Source organism: Liolophura sinensis, chromosome 3 (assembly GCF_032854445.1).
Source record: "Liolophura sinensis isolate JHLJ2023 chromosome 3, CUHK_Ljap_v2, whole genome shotgun sequence".
NCBI lineage: Eukaryota > Metazoa > Mollusca > Polyplacophora > Chitonida > Chitonidae > Liolophura > Liolophura sinensis.
In genome coordinates this window covers 26,808,951-26,833,053 of record NC_088297.1, presented here as the reverse complement: position 1 = coordinate 26,833,053, position 24,103 = coordinate 26,808,951, and the positions used below count along the sequence as shown (strand labels likewise).

At 42.9% G+C, this 24,103-nt stretch overlaps 1 protein-coding gene across 1 annotated transcript in view; it reads right to left on the bottom strand.

Annotated features, from left to right (window-relative positions):
• Positions 1 to 460: 460 nt before the first annotated feature.
• Positions 461 to 24,103, bottom strand: part of LOC135463526 (uncharacterized) — a 37,332-nt gene continuing 13,689 nt past the window's right edge. The window contains exons 5-13 of the mRNA XM_064740784.1: positions 23,618 to 23,734; positions 20,643 to 21,142; positions 17,210 to 17,222; positions 14,699 to 14,993; positions 11,612 to 11,749; positions 7,577 to 7,675; positions 6,725 to 6,816; positions 2,483 to 2,630; positions 461 to 600 (exon numbers count right to left, since the gene is read on the bottom strand). Coding sequence (XP_064596854.1) covers positions 461 to 600; positions 2,483 to 2,630; positions 6,725 to 6,816; positions 7,577 to 7,675; positions 11,612 to 11,749; positions 14,699 to 14,993; positions 17,210 to 17,222; positions 20,643 to 21,142; positions 23,618 to 23,734 — 1,542 coding nt within the window. The remainder of the gene's footprint in view (positions 601 to 2,482; positions 2,631 to 6,724; positions 6,817 to 7,576; positions 7,676 to 11,611; positions 11,750 to 14,698; positions 14,994 to 17,209; positions 17,223 to 20,642; positions 21,143 to 23,617; positions 23,735 to 24,103) is intronic.

Below are 24,103 nucleotides of genomic sequence, written 5' to 3'. Positions count from 1 at the left end.
GAGGTGTACTGAAGAGTTGAGCCCACGCATAGCATACTAACCCTGATCTGTATCGGGAGAGGTGTACTGATGAGTGGAGTTTACATTTACATAAGGCATAGTAACCCTGAACTGTCAAAGCAAAGAGAGGTGTACAGTAATTGTTGGAGTCCATGCATTGAATACTGACCCTGAACTGTCACAGAAGAGAGAGAGGGGTGTACACTGATGAGTGGAGTCCACACCTTGCATATTGACCTGAACTGTCACAGCGGGATGTACACATCCTCCGATTCCAATCATGTCAGTCATAATGAATATCGGAAGTTATTAATAGCAGATCTCACAAATGTAGACTTAAAACATAAATTTTCTAGAAAAGTGATAAAGGACAAACAGAAAAAATCCCCAAAGATTTTAGTGGACACTTGATTCCTCAGAAAAAACACCAGCAGAGCGAGGATTTTCTGACAACGTCTCATCAGGCTCTGTCTTGCCAGCGTTTGCCAGGTCCCTGGTCGTATTCAAACAGAGGCTCGTGTGCATCGCACTTGTCGCTGATCTGTCCATGAGTCGTAACCTTGGTAATTATGGAGACCGGCTTGATTGCTAGAGGTTTGACTAAACAGAAAATGTATACATATTAAGATATACCCAGCAAAATTTTGTGCAACGTTTGCAATAATTGCAAATTTCTACCAGTGGAAGATGCTATCGGATGATAACAGCAAATATCCGAAACAAAAAAGCGCGTACCTTAATCAGGGTTGAGATATTTTTGCAACATATCTTAGAAGAGGAAACTTATGCACATTGTATTAAATTACATTATACACCAGTCAGCAGAAGCTGATAACAAAATTTTGATGAGATATCAGCTGACACGTCATTTATGTAGGCTGCTCAATATCCTCCCTAAGTCTCCACCCATTTGGTGATACCATGTTGCCCATTTATGTAAGCTGCTCAATATCCTCCCTAAGTCTCCACCCATTTGGTGATACCATGTTGCCCATTTATGTAGGCTGCTCAATATCCTCCCTAAGTCTCCACCCATTTGGTGATACCATGTTGCCCATTTATGTAGGCTGCTCAATATCCTCCCTAAGTCTCCACCCATTTGGTGATACCATGTTGCCCATTTATGTAGGCTGCTCAATATCCTCCCTAAGTCTCCACCCATTTGGTGATACCATGTTGCCCATTTATGTAGGCTGCTCAATATCCTCCCTAAGTCTCCACCCATTTGGTGATACCATGTTGCCCATTTATGTAGGCTGCTCAATATCCTCCCTAAGTCTCCACCCATTTGGTGATACCATGTTTCTCATTAATGTAGGCTGCTCAATATCCTCCCTAAGTCTCCACCCATTTGGTGATACCATGTTGCCATGTTATAACCATCTAGAGTAACGTCACAAAACCTAGCAGCTTTCCCGTACCATCGGTATTAAACAATGTGAGAATGAGAAAATACAAGCAAAAAGAAAAAACGCCTGGTTCTCAATCAAAGAATATGAACTCTCTTTCGTGTTCAAAGGGCCTATGTTTCTTTCAGTTTGGCGCTCGTTCATGACAATGGTCGTGGGTTTCCCCCGGGCGCTGCCCGGTTTCCTCCCACCATAATGTTGGTCGCCGTCGCATAAGTGAAATATTCTTGAGTACGGCGTAAAACACCAATCAAATAAATAAATAAATAAATGGCAATGTTCGTGGACAGAAGCGTCGTATTTTAGCAGTTCTGCTCGTCCTCGTCCTCGTCGGCTGTACCGACTTTAGGGAATTTACCGAACATAGCAGGGCCTTCTAACTGACAACAGACTCTTTCATTCAGATTTTGGGAAGATATTTTAAATAAATAAATAAATCTGAATTTTGTAAGGAAAAATAATGCAAAGTTACAATATTTTTCTCCAAGCAGTGACTCTTTAGTGACAGTTTTCTTGCCAGCTCACTCTGACAAGTTACTGCAGTATCCTACCCAACATGTACACATTGTGACACGGCCAGCCGTCTTCAGTTCTCTGCTCATGAATGTGTGTTCCAAAATGCATCAGTTTAATACTTAAACTAACAAAACTAACCGCAAAACACAAATTTTCTGTCTATTCACAGAAAATAAGAAACCACAACGACAAATGGGAGAGAATAGGTTTTTTGACGTGACAGCCAATTATCACGTGACGCTTTCAGCGCTAGTGATTGGCTAAGTTCATGAAGGCTTCTACAACATGGCGGTGTGAATTGTCCGTCAGTGCCATACGCCTAATGCTGAATTTTATCTTCTCGGCTTTCACCATTTCATAGAATTGCTTTCCTATTTTGATAACTGTGTCCAATGTCATTTTTCTATGTGTATATAGTGGCAGACTGTATGTTCACTTCAAGGACAACAAATGAATACAGCTGAACCATGCTCCACACTTTATAGTCACATTCCAGATAGACATATAGCTCCCAAACTATTGTGATGTTTTTCCTTGAAATATTTAAAAAGTGCTACCTTTCTTTTCGTTTTCGTTGTCCTCTATCTCGGAAAAATCCGATGTCGATGAAGTGGTAGCTCCAGTTTTGCGATTCATCCCCACTCGTCCCATCAGCCAATAAGTGCGCAGATTTCCTTTCAGAGATGCGCTTAGGGCTCGATCCTTCTGCAAAATAAAAAAGAATGAGAAAGAAGAGTACTTATGTCCGCTTATATTTATTTAGCTACTTTTAGCTCTCACACTTACTCGAAAGTGACTATTTCACCTAGTATGAGTGGGTAATGACTGAGTGGAGGTGTGTCAGGTGTCATGTATGGTGTCGTGTTCGATGTTAAGTAAGGTTTTGTTGCGGTTTTCACGCCTGGTGTCACGTAAGGTGTCACTCCTGATGCCGTGCCAGGTGTCGCCTACTGCCATGACAGGTGTTACGTCTAGTGTCACGTTTGGTGTTACGTCTGGTGTGTAGGTGTCGTGTTTTGTGCTGTGTGGGGTGTCACTTCTGTATCGTGTGGGTTAACATGAAAGATGTCGTTCTGTGTCCCAGTGATGGTAACTTGACTGGGCTTGGAGTGTTAAACTGCCAAAGACATCACACATCAGGAGATGCAAAAAACCAAGTAAAACGCTGGATTTATTCATTTATTTATACATATACTTATATGCCATACTCAAGAATATCTCACTCATACGACGACGACCAGCAATATGGTGGCAGGAAAACGGGCCGAGCAGGGGGGAAACCCACAACCATCCGCAGGTTGCTGGTAGACATTCCTACTTACGGCCGGAGAGGAAGACAAAATGAGCTGGGCTTCAATTCACAGTAACCGCTTTGTTGGGAGGACTCCTCCCAGAAATATGGAGACCGGATACGGCCACTCGCGTTTCCTTACATTATACTTAATACATATAAAAAAAACGCGAGAGGGGAGAAGGTCGACACGGGGAAACGCTAGAGGGGGAAGGTCGAAAGGGAAAGTGCAAGGGAAAGTAAGAAAATGCAAAGAGAAAACCTGCGCTAAGCTGATACCTTCGGGTTTTTCATTTGCACTTAGAGGTTTTCAACCTTTTCTCAAGTCGAAAATGCGAAGTTTACTTCACGACAAGTTGAAAATGCGAAGTTTACTTCAGGACAAGTTGAAAAGGTGAAAGAGCAAAGTTTACTCTTTTGCCTTACGGTTTCTGCTGTTTAGACACTTAGAATTACAGTCTGAGTGTGTTGTCAGCGAGCTGCATCGAGCTACCACTTACATGACTAGCCCTTAGCCAGAAACTACACAAGCAAAATCAAGACTGTCGGACTAAACATGAAAACGAAGGAGGACCAACTCTTTACAAATTATACATCTATCCATCAATGGATGGCTCTTGTAAACAAAAGTGTTTTCTCTTTAGACTATAGTTCGTTAATCGAGAAAAAAGGTCTTCTTCTTACGACCTTAAAATGAAGACAACAGGGTAGCATATGGTACAATAAAAGCATTATTATACACTCATGGTGTTACTATACAACTGACCAATCCACAGCAAGGAGTTAACCGCGCCCACACGAAACAAGGAGGATTACCTATCCAAAGCCTGACACCAAATTTGCTTCATTAGTAGGCACAGTGAAATTACAAGAACTGCGAAAAACATTTCTCCCTCCATTTGCTCTACATTCCAACACTGCCACGAACCAGAGCGAAGATGTTCCTCAAGGGTTCAAACATACACTATATTTAACCATGAATTTGAAGTTTTGCTAATACTAATAAATGCGTACCGCTCATAACATACAATATGGGCTTCTAGGTTAAGTAGCCATTTATCTGTTCATTTTATAATTTTCCCCAATTTATTTTCTGTTTGTGTTTGACTTAATTTTCGTTCTGTTTATTTTTTTAATGTAGTTTTAATTCTCTTTATCTTTTTGCAGTGAAGACATTATAATTAAAAGTGAATCTCTCCATAACGCTTAATCATCTGTCTTTGTAATCTTACCAAAACAATAGTAGATTAAAAGGCCAGTCGTAAATATTTCCGGTTTAATAACCTCTGTGTATGTAACTTTAAATTAAGTATATATGTGAAAATTACACGTATGCACATTCACACGCTGACTGCTGTGTACAAACCACATGATTGACTCACAAGATTCATACAAACCACATGATTGGCTCACAAGATTCATACAAACCACATGATTGACTCACAAGATTCATACAAACCACATGATTGGCTCACAAGATTCATTTTATGCACTTTTTCACACTTCCGTCCGGTTTTGGGACTGGGTAAAATGCCACCCCACGTTTTAAACAGCTTGGGTACCGACTGGCTACATCAGAAATCTAACGATGCACTCCATACAAGGCTACACACACTTCTGAGATAAAACAGACGGTATTCGGGTTGAGAATATAATTAAATCCTTTTAAAACTCTATCATTTATTATCGAATGAATACCAATCATATTTATGTTCGGTGAGTTATACATTAAAAAGTAGAACGGATTTGAACTTCACGCGCGTTCTTATTGCATTACCAAAAAACCCCCATCTACTAACGAGTCTAAATGGTATTCAGTGTTAAGTACTGAACTGTTCATGTTAAAGTCTTAACAAGATGACCCTTTTTATTTTTCATGTAACGAAAACATAGTCTAAAGGGATGGGTGACAACATTTTTTGCCTAAAACCGTTATGCATATACATGTTTAAAGTTGGTTTTTGTTTGTTTTAATGTTTAGTCCAACAGTCGTGAGCTTGATGCAACAAGCTGACAACACACTCAGACTGGAAGTCTAAACAGCAGAAACCGGAAGTCAAAAGGACAAAGCTAACTTCTCTTTCGCGTTTCGACAATCGAAAGCGAAAACCGGCTATTCAACCTATTTGCAGACCAAGGAAATCAAACACTCAAGTTGGAAACGAGATCCGAATATACTGAAAGTAGATGTTTTCTGACCAATGGGAAAGCGGTGAAAGGCTGTCCATATCTCCCCATGTATCTGATAAGCAGGTGTGTGGCAAAAGTTCTGAGAGAAGGTAGTTAGTTAGCCAGGTAGTTCTGATAATACATGTAGGTAGGTAGTCGCAACCATGGCACCCAACAATGTGAGTCAGAACTCCAAGACAAACTTATAATATAATAATATTATTTATATAATATAATATGATATAATGCCCCGCAAGCCAGCCACACCCGTTTGGTTCTGTCAGGGACGATGTGGTCAGACGTGAGGTCAGACGTGTAGTCAGACGTATGGAAAATAGCGATCAAATCCTAAGGAATTGGGGTTGAAGAATATAAGCAAGGCGTACAGCATAGAGAGAATAAAACCTGGGCAGCGAAGACAGTTTGATGGTTGGCAAATGATCACACGAAACCGGTGAAACACGGTCTCTTGTCAGTTTACCTCACTTAATCAGTCTAACTGTTCATGTAAATGCAAAATATCAGTTAATTACGCGCGAACTAGAATACAATAAAGCTAAACTTCATCAATATTGTTTTTCCTTAAACAGTTTGAAAAAATATATGCTGTACTAAGTGTCTACAAAACATGAATGTACGCCGTCCCTCTTATCCCATTCCAATTTCTAGTCATGAGTAATATCGACATAAGCTTCCATGCACACGCCTCCACACACACGCTTCCACTCCTACATTTCCACACACGCTTCCACTCCTACATTTCCACACACGCTTTCACGCACACGGTTCCACACACACAGTTCCACACACACGCACACACGCACACGCTTCCACACACACGCTTCCACTCCTACATTTCCACACACGCTTTCACGCACACGGTTCCACACACACAGTTCCACACACACGCACACACGCACACGCCTCCACACACACGCTTCCACTCCTACATTTCCACACACGCTTTCACGCACACGGTTCCACACACACAGTTCCACACACACGCACACACGCACACGCTTCCACACACACGATCCACGCACACCGTTCCACACACACGATCCACAACTTACATACTGACGGACAGGGGCAAATGAAGATGACCTCGGTTTGGGACAAGATGACACATAAAAGGTCTTGAGAATAGAAATATTCTATGGTTTTCACCTAAGTAGTGTTCTTGTAAATCATTTGGAAGATAAATTGAACAATGATTTGAATCAGTGCGCATCGCCATTTTTTGAACCAAATGCCAGTTGGTTAAACATATGAAGCCGAAAACAGGATTTCGGAAATCAACTGAAGCTATGTAAAGAAAAAAGCCAGCTATCAAACTTACGCTGATGACGTCATCCTTCCGGAGTTCCATTACAAATCCTCCCAGTTCCTGGAGAGTGTCATAGGTAGGCTGGCTGAGGTGAATCCGCTTGGCTGGAAACAATCATCTGATACATATTTGATTTATACCTAAATTCATTTATTTACCTGACCGTTGCTTATAAAGGCAACAATTCACTATGGCGACTATTTTAATGGACGTTTGGCAAGTTTGTAGCAAACTTTCCACTTGTGACATACACACTTACATGTAGGCCTACATTTCACTTTGTGGGAAGACAAGTGGTCTTCAAGGGCCGTTAGACAACGTACAAGATCATCGATAATCGCTTATTTTCACCACAGTCGGGCGAACAGTGAGAAGGGCAAATCTAGAAAATCTTTTCAAATGGGACAGGGAGGTTTCATTTAAGGAGGACATAGAAGTACTGAGCGTAAAATACAATATTATCAGTGAACTTAGTCATTGCCTTAATTTTGAAACAGTTATTGATCAGTCGAATAACGGAAAATGAGAAATGACTTCTCAGTGTTATTGATATGCATTGAAGAAGACAATGTACCCCTGATTAGCAAGCAATAAGCTTATCTATGAGTAGCAGAGTACCTGGTCTATCGGTGACTTTCGATGACATTCACTTGTGGACATCATGTTTCTCAGGCAAAGGGAAGAGAAATATATTCTCCATTTTTCTTCAAGGTTAAATTCATAGTACAGTTCAAGTTGTCAGCCCTAGACATCTGACGACAAATGTAAGTACCAGGTATGACACTGGCACTGTAACTCTTGGAACAGAATTCCTGAAAGTCCTGAAAGATTAAATCCGTTTTCTGCCCTGTAATTGTTGTTTACCTTCTCCAAGAGATTCCATGCGGGAGGCAATAGTGACGCTTTCTCCAAACAGGCAATACCGCGGCATTTTAAACCCAACGATGCCAGCAACCACTGGGCCTGGAACATTACAATGGTAAAGCGAAAACGAACGATCAGGTATTGAAATAATCATTACTATGAGGCCCATTTAATAAACTACATACATGTAAAAAGAATGGAGGTATAATACACGTGTTGTCGTCGAGATATGGCGGACACAACATCGATGTTATTCGTTGAACATTCACTTACGTGTACTGAGCTTGTGAGAGTGACTGATTGACATACGTAGTGGCTTAACACAAGTATTGAGGCTGTGGCGAGTGACAAACTCACGTATGGTAGCTTAACGCAAGTAATAAGTTTGTGAGGGCGACTAAATGACAAGTGTGGAGACTTAACACAAGTATTGAGTTTGTGAGGGTGACTGATTGACATGCGTAGTGGCTTAACACAAGTGTAGAGTTTGTGAGGGGTGAAAAAAATGACATGTGTGGTGGCTTAACACAAGTATTAAGACTGTGACAGGTGACTAAATGACATTTGTAGTGGCTTAACAAAAGTATTAAGTTTGTGATGGGCGACTAAATGACACTTGTAGTGGCTTAACAAAAGTATTAAGTTTGTGATGGGTGACTAAATGACATTTGTAGTGGCTTAACAAAAGTATTAAGTTTGTGATGGGTGGGTAAATGACATCTGTAGTGGCTTAACAAAAGTATTAAGTTTGTGATGGGTGACTAAATGACATGTGCGGTGGCTTAACACAAGTATTAAGTTTGTGATGGGTGACTAAATGACATCTGTAGTGTCTTAACGAAAGTATTAAGTTTGTGATGGGTGACTGAATGACATGTGCGGTAGGTTAACACAAATGTTAAGTTTGTGGCGGGTGACTAAATGACATCTGTAGTGGCTTAACAAAAGTATTAAGTTTGTGATGGGTGACTAAATGACATCTGTAGTGGCTTAACACAAGTATTAAGTTTGTGATGGTGACTAAATGACATGTGCGGTGGCTTAACACAAGTATTAAATTTGTGGTGGGTGACTAAATGACATCTGTAGTGGCTTAACAAAAGTATTAAGTTTGTGATGGGTGACTAAATGACATCTGTAGTGCCTTAACAAAAGTATTAAGTTTGTGATGTTGACTAAATGACATCTGTAGTGGCTTAACACAAGTATTAAATTTGTGGTGGGTGACTAAATGACATCTGTAGTGGCTTAACAAAAGTATTAAGTTTGTGATGGGCGACTAAATGACATCTGTAGTGGCTTAACACAAGTATTAAGTTTGTGATGGTGATTAAATGACATGTGCGGTGGCTTAACACAAGCATTAAGTTTGTGACAGGTGACTAAATGACATGTGTGAGGCTTTCCACAAGTGTTCAGTTTGTGGCGGGTGACTAAATGACGTGCGGTGGCTACAAATTTGAACTTTGATATGGAATGCATGCCTGGAATATCCACTGTCTGCCGGACATCATTGAAAACTGATGACCGCTTTTCTCTTGTGTGTTACCTGCTTTATTTCTTATTTGTATAATTTCTAACATACCTTTGCCTTTGGGAGCTAGTGTTAAACGTTGGAAATTGATCTTGCGATTATCGACTTGGAACGCCCTTTACGGACTACGAATGGTATATGAATGTCGGAAATGACGCTTATATTTACACAAGTACTGAGTATGTGACGCGTGACTACATGACGTGTGTGGTGGTTCAACACAGTACTGAGTTTGTGACGTGTGACTAAATGACGTGTGGAGACAACACAAATACTGAGTTTATGACGAGTTGTTTAAATGACGTATGTGGAGCCCTATCACAAGTATTAGGGTTTGTGACGGATGACTAAATTACATGTGTGGAGGCTTAACACAAGTATTCAGTTTGTGACAGTTTACTAGAATGGCATGTTTACTGAGTTTGTGACGGGTGACTAAATGACATGTGTGGAGGCTTAACACAAGTATTTAGTTCGTGACGGTTTACTAAATGACATGTGCAGTGGCTTAACACAAGTACTGCGTTTGTGACGGGTTTAATAAATGACATTTGAGGAGGCTTAACACAAGTACTGAGTTTTCTGAGGGGTGACTAACTAACCTGTGTGGGGGCTTAGCAAATGTATTAGGTTTGTGAGGCGTAACTGACTCACCTGTGTGACCATTTAGCACAAGTATTAGGTTTCTGATGGGGGGTTAACTTACCTGTTTGGTGGCTTAGCACATATATTGCACCTAAGCACCTAAGTAGTGGTTTAACACATGTATTGTGTTTGTGATGGTGAGTGACTGACCCGTGCGGATGCTTCACACATGTATAGTGTTTGTGACGGATGAGGGACTGAGCTGTGTGGATGCTTCACACATGTATAATCTTTGTGACACGTGAGTGACTGAGCTGTGTGGATGCTTTACTCGTGTATAGTGTTTGTGATGGTGAGTGACTGAGCTGTGTGGATGCTTTACTCGTGTATAGTGTTTGTGACGGGTGACTGACTGAGCTGTGTGGATTCTTCACACATGTATAGTGTTTGTGATGGTGATTGGTTGAGCTATGTGGATGCTTCACACATGTATAGTGTTTGTGATGGTGATGGACTGAGCTGTGTGGATGCTTCACACATGTATAGTGTTTGTGATGGTGATTGGTTGAGCTGTGTGGATGCTTCACACATGTATAGTGTTTGTGATGGTGAGGGACTGAGCTGTGTGGATGCTTCACACATGTATAGTGTTTGTGATGGTGAGTGACTGGTCTCTGTGGATCCTTCACACGTGTACAGTGTTTGTGATGGTGAGTGATTGAGCTGTGTGGATCCTTCACACATGTATAGTGTTTATGATGGTGAGTGACTGAGCTGTGTGGACCCTTCACACATGTACAGTGTTTGTGATGGGGAGTGACTGGCCTCTGTGGATCCTTCACACGTGTACAGTGTTTGTGATGGTGAGTGACTGAGCTGTGTGGATCCTTCACACATGTACAGGTATTGTGATGGTGAGTGACTGGCCTCTGTGGATCCTTCACACTTGTACAGTGTTTGTGATGGTGAGTGACTGGCCTGTGTGATTCTTCACACATGTATAGTGTTTGTGACGGGTAACAAACGGACCTGTATGGATGCTTCCAACTTGTATAGTGTTTGTGACGGGTAACAAACGGACCTGTATGGATGCTTCCAACTTGTATAGTGTTTGTGACGGGTAACAAACGGACCTGTATGGATACTTCCAACTTGTATAGTGTTTGTGACGGGTGACTGACTGACCGGTATGGATATAAGCGTCAAGTCCGACATTCCCATACCATTCGTAGTCCGTAAAGGGCGTTCCAAGTCGAAGAGACCTGTATGCATGCTTCCAACTTGTATAGTGTTTGTGACGGGTAACAAACGGACCTGTATGGATGCTTCACACTTGTATAGTGTTTGTGACGGGTAGCAAACTGACCTGTATGGATGCTTCACACTTGTATAGTGTTTGTGACGGCTGAGTGATTGAGCTGTGTGGATGCTTCCCACTTGTATAGTGTTTGTGACGGGTAACTGACTGACTTGTGTGGATGCTTCCCACTTGTATTGTGTTTGTGACGGGTAACAAACGGACCTGTATGGATGCTTCCCACTTGTATAGTGTTTGTGACGGGTGACTGACTGACTTGTGTGTATGTTTCCCACTTGCATAGTGTTTGTGACGGGTAACTGACTGACTTGTGTGGATGCTTCCCACTTGTATAGTGTTTGTGACGGGTGACTGACTGACTTGTGTGGATGCTTCCCACTTGTATAGTGTTTGTGACGGCTGAGTGATTGAGCTGTGTGGATGCTTCACACATCTATTGTGTTTGTGACGGGTAACAAACAGACATTTGTGGATACTTCCCACTTGTATAGTGTTTGTGACGGGTAACAAACGGACCTGTATGGATGCTTCACACTTGTATAGTGTTTGTGACCTGTATGCAGTCTTAACACATGTGTAGAGTTTTTGGCTAACTTACCTGTATGAATCCCAACGCGAAGCTTGAAGTGTGTCCCCGGCAGGTGGGGAATCTCCACACTGATGATGTTGTCCAAGAGGTCCAGAGCCATAGTACCGATTTCCGCCGCGTGACGTTTGCCGTTAGACCGGGGCAGACCTGAAGAAGGACAAAAAGGGAGACACTGAGAAAAAATAGAAGACAAACTCTGACTGGACTTTATGCCAGAGTCTTCGCTGTTCTAGACTTTTACGTCGGCGTCAAAATCCTTCTCCTTTGTTGTTGTGATTAGGTTTATGGGTAAATAAGTCCTGTATTTTGGCTTAAACTCAGATACGTATCATGTACAGGTTTTACACACCACATCGGTGGAAAACAAGATATCCTCAGATTAAAACACCTTTAGCATGTTGAAGCACTAAACCATATCTCTATACCTTCAGTTTACTACAGTACTAAAACGTTACAACAAACTGTGCAACACGTCCCCATTTCACCAAAAGTCTCAAGTGGATGGCTAATAGTCTCAGCACTCTATACCAGTGGGCCTCATGGGTTCAGGAGTGAGTGAGTGAGTGCTTGGGGTTTAACGTCGTACTCAACAATTTTTCAGTCATATGACGACGAAGGAATCTTTAGGGTGCATGTACGTGTAATGTGCCTCCTTGTAGCAGGACGGATTTCCACCGCTCTTTTATTCAGCGCTGCTCCACTGAGACGACTTACCGAAGGCAAGTAAGGCGCCCCGCCAGAGCCATTATACTGATACGGGTCAAACAGTCTTTGCACTATCCCCTTCATGCTGAACGCCAAGCGAGGAAGTTACAACTTCCTCTTTTAAAGTCTTAGGTGTGACTCGATCAAGGATTGATCATAGATCTACCGGTCCCGAAGCGGACGCTCTATCAACAGTGCTATCCGGGCCGGTCATGGGTTCAGGACTATTGGTCTCAGTACCCTATAACACTAGGCCTCCTGGTTCAGGACTTTCCGTGTCAGTACTCTATAACACTGGGCCTCCTAGCTTCAGGACCATTGATCTCAGTGCCCTATAACACTGGGCCTCCTGGGTTCAGGACCATTGGTCTCAGTGCCCTATAACACTGGGCCTCATGGGTTCAGGACTTTTGGTCTCAGTGCCCTATAACACAGGGCCTCCTGGGTTCAGAACTTTTGGTGTCAGTACTCTATAACACTGGGCCTCCTGGGTTCAGGACTATTGGTCTCAGTGCCCTATAACACTGCGCCTCCTGGGTTCAGGACTTTTGGTCTCAGTGCCCTATAACACTGGGCCTCCTGGGTTCAGGACTATTGGTCTCAGTACCCCATAACACTGGGCCTCCTGGGTTCAGAACTATTGGTCTCAGTACCCTATGACACTGGTATAGGAATGTCGGACTTGACGCTTATATTTATAGTTTCAGAACTATTTGTCTCAGTACCCTGTAACACTGGGCCTCATGGGCTCAGGACTTATTGTTCTCAGTACCCTATAACACTGGGCCTCATGGGCTCAGGACTTATTGGTCTCAGTACCCTATAACACTGGGCCTCATGGGCTCAGGACTTATTGGTCTCAGTACCCTATAACACTGGGCCTCATGGGCTTAGGACTTATTGGTCTCAGTACCCTATAACTCTGGGACACATGGAATGAGGCTGGTGGTTTCAGTACATAACAATGGCCTCATGGGTTCAGGACTGTTGGTCTCAGTACTCTCTAAGACTTGTAACACTTTTTGTATAATTTCTCAAATATCTTTGTCTTTGGGAGCTAGTGTTAAACGTTGTTTTAGAGATGGATCTTGCGATTATTGACATGGAACACCCTTTACGGACTACGAATGGCATATGAATGTCGGACATGACGTTTATATTCATGTGTCAAGGGCTGATGGACTCTGTAACACTTGGCCTCACGGGTTTAGGACTGTTGGTCTCAGTGCCCTATAACACTGGGCCTCCTGGGTTCAGGACTATTGGTCTCAGTACCCCATAACACTGGGCCTCCTGGGTTCAGGACTATTGGTCTCAGTACCCCATAACACTGGGCATCCTGGGTTCAGAACTATTGGTCTCAGTACCCCATAACACTGGGCCTCCTGGGTTCAGAACTATTGGTCTCAGTACCCTATGACACTGGTATAGGAATGTCGGACTTGACGCTTATATTTATAGTTTCAGAACTATTTGTCTCAGTACCCTGTAACACTGGGCCTCATGGGCTCAGGACTTATTGTTCTCAGTACCCTATAACACTGGGCCTCATGGGCTCAGGATTTATTGGTCTCAGTACCCTATAACACTGGGCCTCATGGGCTCAGGACTTATTGGTCTCAGTACCCTATAACACTGGGCCTCATGGGCTCAGGACTTATTGGTCTCAGTACCCTATAACACTGGGCCTCATGGGCTCAGGACTTATTGGTCTCAGTACCCTATAACACTGGGCCTCATGGGCTCAGGACTTATTGGTCTCAGTACCCTATAACACTGGGCCTCATGGGCTCAGGACTTATTGGTCTCAGTACCCTGTAACACTGGGCCTCATGGGCTCAGGACTTATTGGTCTCAGTACCCTATAACACTGGGCCTCATGGGCTCAGGACTTATTGGTCTCAGTACCCTATAACACTGGGCCTCATGGGCTCAGGACTTATTGGTCTCAGTACCCTATAACACTGGGTCTCATGGGCTTAGGACTATTGGTCTCAGTACTCTATAACACTGGGCCTCCTGGGTTCAGGACTATTGGTTTCAGTACTCTATAACACTGGGCCTCATAGTTTCAGGACAATTGGTTTCAGTACCCTATAACACTGGCCTCATGGGTTTAGGACTATTGGTCTCAGTACTCTGTAACACTTGTCCTCATAGTTTCAGGACTACTGGTCTTAGTACTCTATAACAGTGGGCCTCATTGGTCCAGGACTGATGGTCTCATTACTCTATAACAGTGAGTCTCAAGGGTTCAGGATTATTGGTCTCAGTACTCTGTAAAACTGGGCCTTGTGGTTTTAGGGCTATTGGACTATCACACTGGGCCTCACGGGCGCAGGACTATTGATCTCAGTACAGTGTAACGCTGCCATTTATAAGTTATCTTACCAGAGGCCACCATGTAGGCGTCACCAATGGTCTCCACTTTGTACACGTCGTACTGTTCGATCCTGTCGTCAAACAGCGTGTACAGGCTGTTCAGCATGTTAACCACTTGTACGGGAGAGCACTGAGCTGAGAGAGACGTGAAGCCAACGATGTCCGAGAAGAAAATGGTGACCTCGTTGAACGTCTCGGCGCCCACTTCCTCGTTCTTCTTTAGTTGTTCAGCCACAGTTTTCGGAAGCATCTGGTACAAGAGAGAATTTGTCCGCTTCTGCTCTTTCTTCAGAGCCTTTGTTCTGTAAATATCGCCACATATCATATTGAGTGATTTATGGGTAAAAGTTAGCTCAAAGAAATTTTGCTCACATGGGAACTTTGGTTTTATCATAATTTGTTCAATGTTCAAACTTGTTACAAACATGGGGCCACTTTCACAATATATCGGAAATAAGATTTTGGTCATTTTCTCGTTCTCAGTTATCTGATCTTAAGTATGGCTATTAATATGAACTCAAGAGATGAAATCTGAAGAGGTGAAATCTAATCTTGCGTTCATGGGTATGACTAATGACGTCAATTCGGTTTCAGTCCCAAATGTAAGTATCGGCTTGAAAGCGAGCGATAGATAAACTCAAAGTAAATTGTTCCTTTCTTAGGTATGGCTGTTGACGTGAACTTAAGCGCTAGATGAAGTCAAATGCAATAGCTCTCTGTCTTACTACTGGAGCGTGACAAACTCTCTACTGGGCTGTGTCAAAAACCTGCTGAGGAGCGCAGGATTATCGTTAGGAGGTGTGAATATAGTTCCGTCTACAGATATATGCCTATCCTGATTTGCAAACGAAGGTTCAGTCCGCGTGTTTCAGCTATTTGAACATATTCTAGCCGTGAAAAGCGGAAAATTTATCTTGCAGTATATAACCTACTCAAAATCAATTCATCAACTTGATTAACGGAGTAAATATGCCATCAAAATCTCCGTTTGGTCGGTCGGCACACTAATTTTGATATACATTTATATTATGACATATAAAACCATGCGACAGATATTTTGTAATAAAGTGGCCAAATCTTCGCATTTCACACACTAAAGCGACTTTCTTGTGAATAAAGCACGTGCAAATGCGCGCGATTCCCGCCTAGGACCTGGCCCCAAGACCGACAGACTCTCGTGTGGCCGTGCCTCTGCGTGATCCTTCACTCTCATGTCTTACCATTTGTCGCGTTTGTACAAAGGTGACGTCGAAATAAAAGATAACCCAGAACACGTATGTTCATGTCAGAATCGGGCATTACCAGGCTTTTACTGTATGCTGCTTCTGGTGGACGGACATGCAGGGCGAGCCGCAGCTACCGGTGGTTTTAACAAGTAATCCGAACTGGCTGGTGAATTTTGTTTTAATCTGACTGGTATGTTAACGAAGTTTTTTCAAGATTACATCTCTGATTGTCTATACAGACTTGCTCAGTTGCTAACCAAGCCGGGTGTTTCCAAAACCATACAATGTATGTCAGTTAATAAAATTTGACACCTGTGAGTATTATTTACTTACTCCAATACAACATACCTATTGTTTTTCAATTCTGACAAAGTGTCACTGTTGGACACCAAACCTGCATGGGTTTTTCTTCCAGGTCTCTGTATAACACTTCCACATTTATACCATAAGATAGACATCTGTCTTAATCCGAGATTAATCCTGCAATAAAATGTTATGCTGTTGCTGCCTATTAAACACCCATGATATTTTTTCACGCAAGTATAGCAAGTATTACTGTCCAAACTGAAGAAAAATCGTAAGCATACGTTTATCGATATACGTATAAGCTATTCACATACATTTGCCTTAACTTCAATTTGCCTATCTGAATTCTTCTGGGTGTTGGTTCAAATCATATGTTGTGAAGCATAAATTAACAGAGCAGAATGAATTCCATGATGGCATTTTGTAGTCACAGAGTCAGAAAAGAAAAGGTACACAGTGTCTGGTAAGCCAAAACTTCGAATAAAGTATATTGGTGCAAATGGGAAATTATTACCGGACTATTTTTTGTGAGACAAACGTTTCAAACCATTCATTTTGTATGCTATGTGGGTGATTTTCCAACATGGTTTCGTACAAACTACAAATTCTCCACAGTCATACAGGCAAAATCGAACTTGTATCGTGGTTTTATTTTTAACCACTTCTGTACCAGAGATTCATATTGCAACATGGCGTTGTTGTTATTGCACGGAGTGTCAGCGTCAAAGTGTTAATTTGGTATTCTAAATCACTGAGTAGCAGATCATTTTTCACTGGCAAATGACGCCCACAACAAGGAAAACCTTCTACGGAAGAAATGAACGATATTTGTCCGTTTTAAAACTTGTTCTAGGAGATGAAGAATGAGTTAGCTTAAGCACTCGTAGTGATCCTCGCGTGGACTAACTCGTAAATCACTACTTTGCCTTTGACGATTGACACTTTGCGATCATAAACACACACATCAGATGTTTCATTTCAGTTTCATGTCTTCTATCAGTCTTTCAAAAATCTTTTAGATCATTCTAGCAAAAAATCAAAATTTTTCCATTAGGTTTATCTTCCCGCAGCCAGCCCGTACGCCAGTGGTCAACCAAGTGCGTGTGATCAGTCACAATGGATGGATCACTGACTTTGCAGATGACTGAGTGTGTACAAGTCCTCTACAAACTCTATACAAACTCTCTACAAGGCCTCTAGGATCGCGCCAATCTCCGGCCTGGTTTCCACTTAACCTGAGCTGTACTGTAGGTATGATTCTTCGCGTAAACTCAAGTGTTAGGTGAAGTCTAATGTATCGGTCCATGTTATCACTATTGCCGTGATCTGAAGAGTTATGTGAAATCAAACGTTCCGGTCCGAGTTATGACCATTGCCGTGAACTCATGTGTTAGGTGAAGAGAAACGTTCCGGTCCGAGTTATGACTATTGCCCTGAACTCAGGTGTTAGGTGAAGTGAAATTATGACTATTGCAGTGAACTCATGTGTTAGGTGAAGTGAAACGTTCCGGTCCGAGTTATGACTATTGCAGTGAACTCAGGTGTCAGGTGAAGTGAAACGTTCCCGTCCAAGTTATGACTATTGCCGTGAACTCATGTGTTAGGTGAAGTGAAACGTTCCCATCCGAGTTATGACTATTGCAGTGAACTCAGGTGTTAGGTGAAGTCAAACGTTCCGGTCCGAGTTACGATTATTGCCGTGAACTCATGTGTTAGGTAAAGTCAAACGTTCCCGTCCAAGTTATGACTATTGCCCTGAACTCAGGTGTTAGGTGAAGTGAAACGTTCCCGTCCAAGTTATGACTATTGCCGTGAACTCATGTGCTAGGTGAAGTGAAACGTTCCGGTCCGAGTTACGATTATTGCCGTGAACTCATGTGTTAGGTAAAGTCAAACGTTCCCGTCCAAGTTATGACTATTGCCCTGAACTCAGGTGTTAGGTGAAGTCAAACGTTCCGGTCCGAGTTATGACTATTGCAGTGAACTCATGTGTTAGGTGAAGTGAAACGTTCCCGTCCAAGTTATGACTATTGCCCTGAACTCAGGTGTTAGGTGAAGTCAAACGTTCCGGTCCAAGTTATGACTATTGCCGTGAACTCATGTGCTAGGTGAAGTGAAACGTTCCGGTCCGAGTTATGACTATTGCAGTGAACTCATGTGTTAGGTGAAGTGAAACGTTCCGGTCCAAGTTATGACTATTGCCGTGAACTCATGTGCTAGGTGAAGTGAAACGTTCCGGTCCGAGTTATGACTATTGCCGTGAACTCAGGTGTTAGCTGAAGTCAAACGTTCCCGTCCGAGTTATGACTATTGCCCTGAACTCAGGTGTTAGGTGAAGTCAAACGTTCCGGTCCGAGTTATGACTATTGCCGTGAACTCATGTGTTAGGTGAAGTGAAACGTTCCGGTCAGAGTTATGACTATTGCAGTGAACTCATGTGTTAGGTGAAGTGAAACGTTCCGGTCCGAGTTATGACTATTGCAGTGAACTCAGGTGTTAGGTGAAGTCAAACGTTCCGGTCCGAGTTATGACTATTGCAGTGAACTCAGGTGTTAGGTGAAGTGAAACGTTCCGGTCCGAGTTATGACTACTGCAGTGAACTCATGTGTTAGCTGAAGTGAAACGTTCCCGTCCAAGTTATGACTATTGCCGTGAACTCATGTGTTAGGTGAAGTGAAACGTTCCCGTCCAAGTTATGACTATTGCCGTGAACTCATGTGTTAGGTGAAGTCAAACGTTCCGGTCCGAGTTATGACTATTGCAGTGAACTCATGTGTTAGGTGAAGTCAAACGTTCCTGTCCGAGTTATGACTATTGCAGTGAACTCATGTGTTAGGTGAAGTGAAACGTTCCCGTCCAAGTTATGACTATTGCCGTGAACTCATGTGTTAGATGAAGTGAAACGTTCCCGTCCAAGTTATGACTATTGCCGTGAACTCATGTGTTAGGTGAAGTCAAACGTTCCCGTCCAAGTTATGACTATTGCCGTGAACTCATGTGTTAGGTGAAGTCAAACGTTCCGGTCCGAGTTATGACTATTGCCGTGAACTCATGTGTTAGGTGAAGTGAAACGTTCCGGTCCGAGTTATGACTATTGCCGTGAACTCATGTGTTAGGTGAAGTGAAACGTTCCCGTCCAAGTTATGACTATTGCCGTGAACTCATGTGTTAGGTGAAGTGAAACGTTCCGGTCCGAGTTATGACTATTGCCGTGAACTCATGTGTTAGGTGAAGTGAAACGTTCCGGTCGGAGTTATGACTATTGCCGTGAACTCATGTGTTAGGTGAAGTGAAACGTTCCGGTCCGAGTTATGACTATTGCCGTGAACTCATGTGTGAGGTGAAGTGAAACGTTCCGGTCCAAGTTATGACTATTGCCGTGAACTCATGTGTTAGGTGAAGTGAAACGTTCCGGACCGAGTTATGACTATTGCAGTGAACTCAGGTGTTAGGTGAAGTGAAACGTTCCGGTCCGAGTTATGACTATTGCAGTGAACTCAGGTGTTAGGTGAAGTCAAACGTTCCGGTCCAAGTTATGACTATTGCCGTGAACTCATGTGTTAGGTGAAGTGAAACGTTCCGGTCCAAGTTATGACTATTGCCGTGAACTCATGTGTTAGGTGAAGTGAAACGTTCCGGTCCGAGTTATGACTATTGCCCTGAACTCAGGTGTTAGGTAAAGTCAAACGTTCCCGTCCAAGTTATGACTATTGCTGTGAATTCATGTGCTAGGTGAAGTGAAACGTTCCGGTCCGAGTTATGACTATTGCCGTGAACTCATGTGTTAGGTGAAGTGAAACGTTCCCGTCCAAGTTATGACTATTGCAGTGAACTCAGGTGTTAGGTGAAGTGAAACGTTCCGGTCCGAGTTATGACTATTGCAGTGAACTGAAGCGTTAGGTCAAGTCAAACGTTCCGGTCAAAGTGATAACTGTTGACGTGAACTCAGGTGTTAGGTGAAGTCAAATGAAATTACATACTAAACATTCCGACACGCGACGTAGAGAGACACCAAGACCCAATAAGCAGGGAATCCTTTGCAAACCTTTTTCCATTGAACCACAGCCCGCTAAGAAATAATCTCTTAAAGAAAGTTAACGTTACCATGCCGGCTTATGTTTGGTGTTGGGTGAACCAGACATGCTGTTAAAACCACCGATATCCTGTACCAGACCTGCTGTTAAAACCAGTGATATACTGTACCAGACCTGCTGTTAAAACCAGTGATATACTGTACCAGACCTGCTGTTAAAACCAGTGATATACTGTACCAGACCTGCTGTTAAAACCCGTGATATACTGTACCAGACCTGCTGTTAAAACCACCGATATCCTGTACCAGACCTGCTGTTAAAACCAGTGATATACTGTACCAGACCTGCTGTTAAAACCACAGATATCCTGTAAGGAGATAAACCTACCTGTCGGCTAGGGAGATGGAGTATTTCTGCATCTCGGTGGTCAAAGAGTAGACTCCCTGCATGATGAGTGGACACATCATTAGAACTAATCCAAACACTATAGCGATGACGATCATCTTTGTCATGTCTTCCTCATCGCGCTCATCTAGCTTCAGGTTGATCTGGTCCATTAGAGTCTTCTGTGTCTCCAGTAAGACATCCTGGTAGACTGACATCTTGTCGAACCAGTTCTCAGCCTCTTCTGTAGACGCGTTCCGGACAAAGGAGACATTCCTGCGAAGGTTCAGTCTAAGATCATTTAGGTCTGTGAGGAAGGACTTGTTATTTTCCACCAGAGAGTCAAATATATTTGCCGCGATATCGGAGAAAAGTCTAGCGGAAAGGAAGGAGGCGTTTGCGACGTCTTGACTCTCAGAGAACCATAAGTAGTCTTCAAACGTGGGGAAGCCACCACGAGCCAAACAGACGGCACCAAGAGCGCGTTCAAGTCCCAATGATTCCTTACAGATAAGAACGAAAAAACATATACTATTAGTTATAATGATACTTTAGATGACATTCTGGCATCTGGAACATAGTCTTGAGTATCTCATCATTACTGTCGAAATTAGGCGTCTAGTCCGACATTTGTACATCACTCGTAAACCATGAAAGGACTTGAACCATGAAAGTAGTCTGTGAAAAGTAAAACTGATGCCGATGGAATTTAGAACGCTTTGTAGTTCCCATGACTACCTGACATCTCTATTACCAAGATGACCCTGAAGCAGATGCCAAGTCTCAATTATTGGATGATGGTGACGACTTCAACAAACTGCAGCACACCCCAATTGTAGAGGGTCGTCACACACACAGACCTTGGACTCTGTATACTATTGTCCATGCTAATATCAAAAAGATACAGATGATGGCTCCTTGAACCAACATTAGCATCACTTCAAAATTGGCTCAAAATTCGGCTTGGCGTCGATAAACCAAAACCTCAAGACATAGAACCATGTCTATATTTGCTATCAGAAGAAGCAGTATCTCTTCTTCAAGCTATATTTGTCCACAGATCATTGAGTGCTGCTTTGAACATCAATCAATCAATCAATCAATCAATCAATCAATCAATCAATCAATCAGTCAACCAATCAATCAATCAAATTGTATACTATCCAAAAAAAGAAACGCATAACCCGGTTTTTTGCGGAGGTGATGCAGTCTTTTCAATTATGCATAACTAAATAAGAATTGCTATTCTGCAAATATTTTTTTACACAGATTAAGGAAGGGTCCATATCTAGACAACAAGGCCATCAACTTGAGGTAAGACACTCACAATGAGTCTCCCACTTGAGTGGAATGTCAGTATCTGTTGTGACCACCACGGGCACGAATAACAGTTCTGACACGCCTTGTCATGGACTGGATGAGACGCTGGATAGAGGCCTGGGGAATGTTCTGCCACTCCTCCTGCAAACATGCAACTTGCTCTTGAAGCGTTTGGGGTTGACGTTGACGTTGGCGTAGGGGTCGATCAAGTTCATCCCACAGATGCTCAATTGGGTTAAGATCCGGGGAACGGGACGGCCAGGGTAGCACATTTACATTGTTTTCGGCGAGGAAGTCCCTTGTGACACGTGCCGTGTGCGGTCTGGCGTTGTCCTGCTGGAACAACTTCCGCTGAACGTCAATGACAGGTAAGAGGTGTGGCTGCAGGATGGTGTCTCGGTAGCGTACGGCCGTAAGATTTCCCTGAACGTGGACAAGATTTGTACGACCAGTATACGATATTGCTGCCCACATCATCACACTCCCTCCACCAAATCTGTCCACTTGGCGTACGCAGTTAGGGGAATAACGTTGGTGAGCACGTCTGTAAACCCGGTTTCTACCATCACGTCTCTGCAATAGGAATCTGGACTCATCACTGAACCAAATGCGTTGCCAGTTGCGTAGATTCCATGCAGTCACGTTGTTACACCATCGGAGGCGATTGGCGCGATGGTGAGGACGCAGCACGATCCCAACATAGGGCCTCCTGGCTCTCAGTCCATGTTCCCTCAGCCTGTTCCGCACTGTCTGACCTGATATCCTCCTCAGTCCCGGTATGCTGGCGGCTGTGCTTTCAGCTGTAGCACAACGGTCACGCAAATGGAGGACCCTTATGTAGCGATCTTGGGCTGCTGTAGTGACACGTGGTCGACCTGAACGCCGACGGTCATTTGTTGTCCCAGTATTGTTGTAGCGGGCAGCAAGCCGTGAAATCGTGCTCTGGCTGACGTGTAGACGCCTAGAAATGGACGATTGGGACTCTCCAGCATGAAGTCTTCCAATGGCAATATTTCTTGTGACAGTGTCAAGACGTGGCATGTTGAATCAACTTGAAAACACCACTTGAAAGACGCCGATTTCCGGCCCGAAGTTGCGGTTTTATAGTCACACACTGCATGCTTTCCATGTGTAAGTTCGGCGTGTAAGACTACACGTGATGAAGTGTGGTGCTGTATTTTTTACTTCTTCCAAAAACGGCCTCCAAACTCAACATTTTCAACCAAGAGATGTTTTGAGGAATAAAATGTGTGCTAACTGTGACTATTAACAATATTAAAACACATTTTGCTCATGAAATGAAGACAAAATGTATTTATTTCGTTTTAAAATAAAACAAAACACCTATGCGTTTCTTTTTTTGGATAGTATATTTCTGCTCTGCACTGATAAGAATGCGAATCTAAATTCATGAAAAAGAGTATCTTGGTAACTAACCAACGGACACATGACTCTACACGGGTGAATTCTTGACGATGTTGACATATTTCCCAGAATACCCAATAATACAGCTGTATTACATTGTATGTAATCCTGTCATAAGACAACAGCGTGAAGATTGGGCATCGCACGTCCGGCGTAAAACACTGATCAAATAAATAAATTAACATAGATACATATATTACACGACATCAACATCGACTATGATAGAAACTCACCTTGGCGTCTGTGATTTCCAGGAAAGCCACCAGATTTCTCCACACAGTACCGGAGCGCGCCTCGGAGATCGAGTCGTACAGCCATTTCACGAATACCAAGATGTCGCTGGTGTAGTGCTACAGGGCAGAAGACGGGATGATGTAACAGACATGACATGGACACAACCATAACAGACATGATATAGACACAGCCATAATAGACGTGACTCGGACATAGAACTATTATCTATTTTTTTCAGAGAATCGCCTGTTTTCAGCTGCCTGCGCTGCCAAAATTGCCTTTAGTCAGTGGCAAGTAACAACGTAAGCTCTACACACTGATATGTTTGAAGTTCACATTATGTGTTGTTTTTGACTGATAATGTTAAAGTATATAAGCCCCAAGTCGACGGCAAGAGCTCTTTGCTTCAAGTGATAGCATAATTTTTAAAAAAATCATAGAATATAACAAACGTAACATGGATGTAACAGACATGACATAATCCA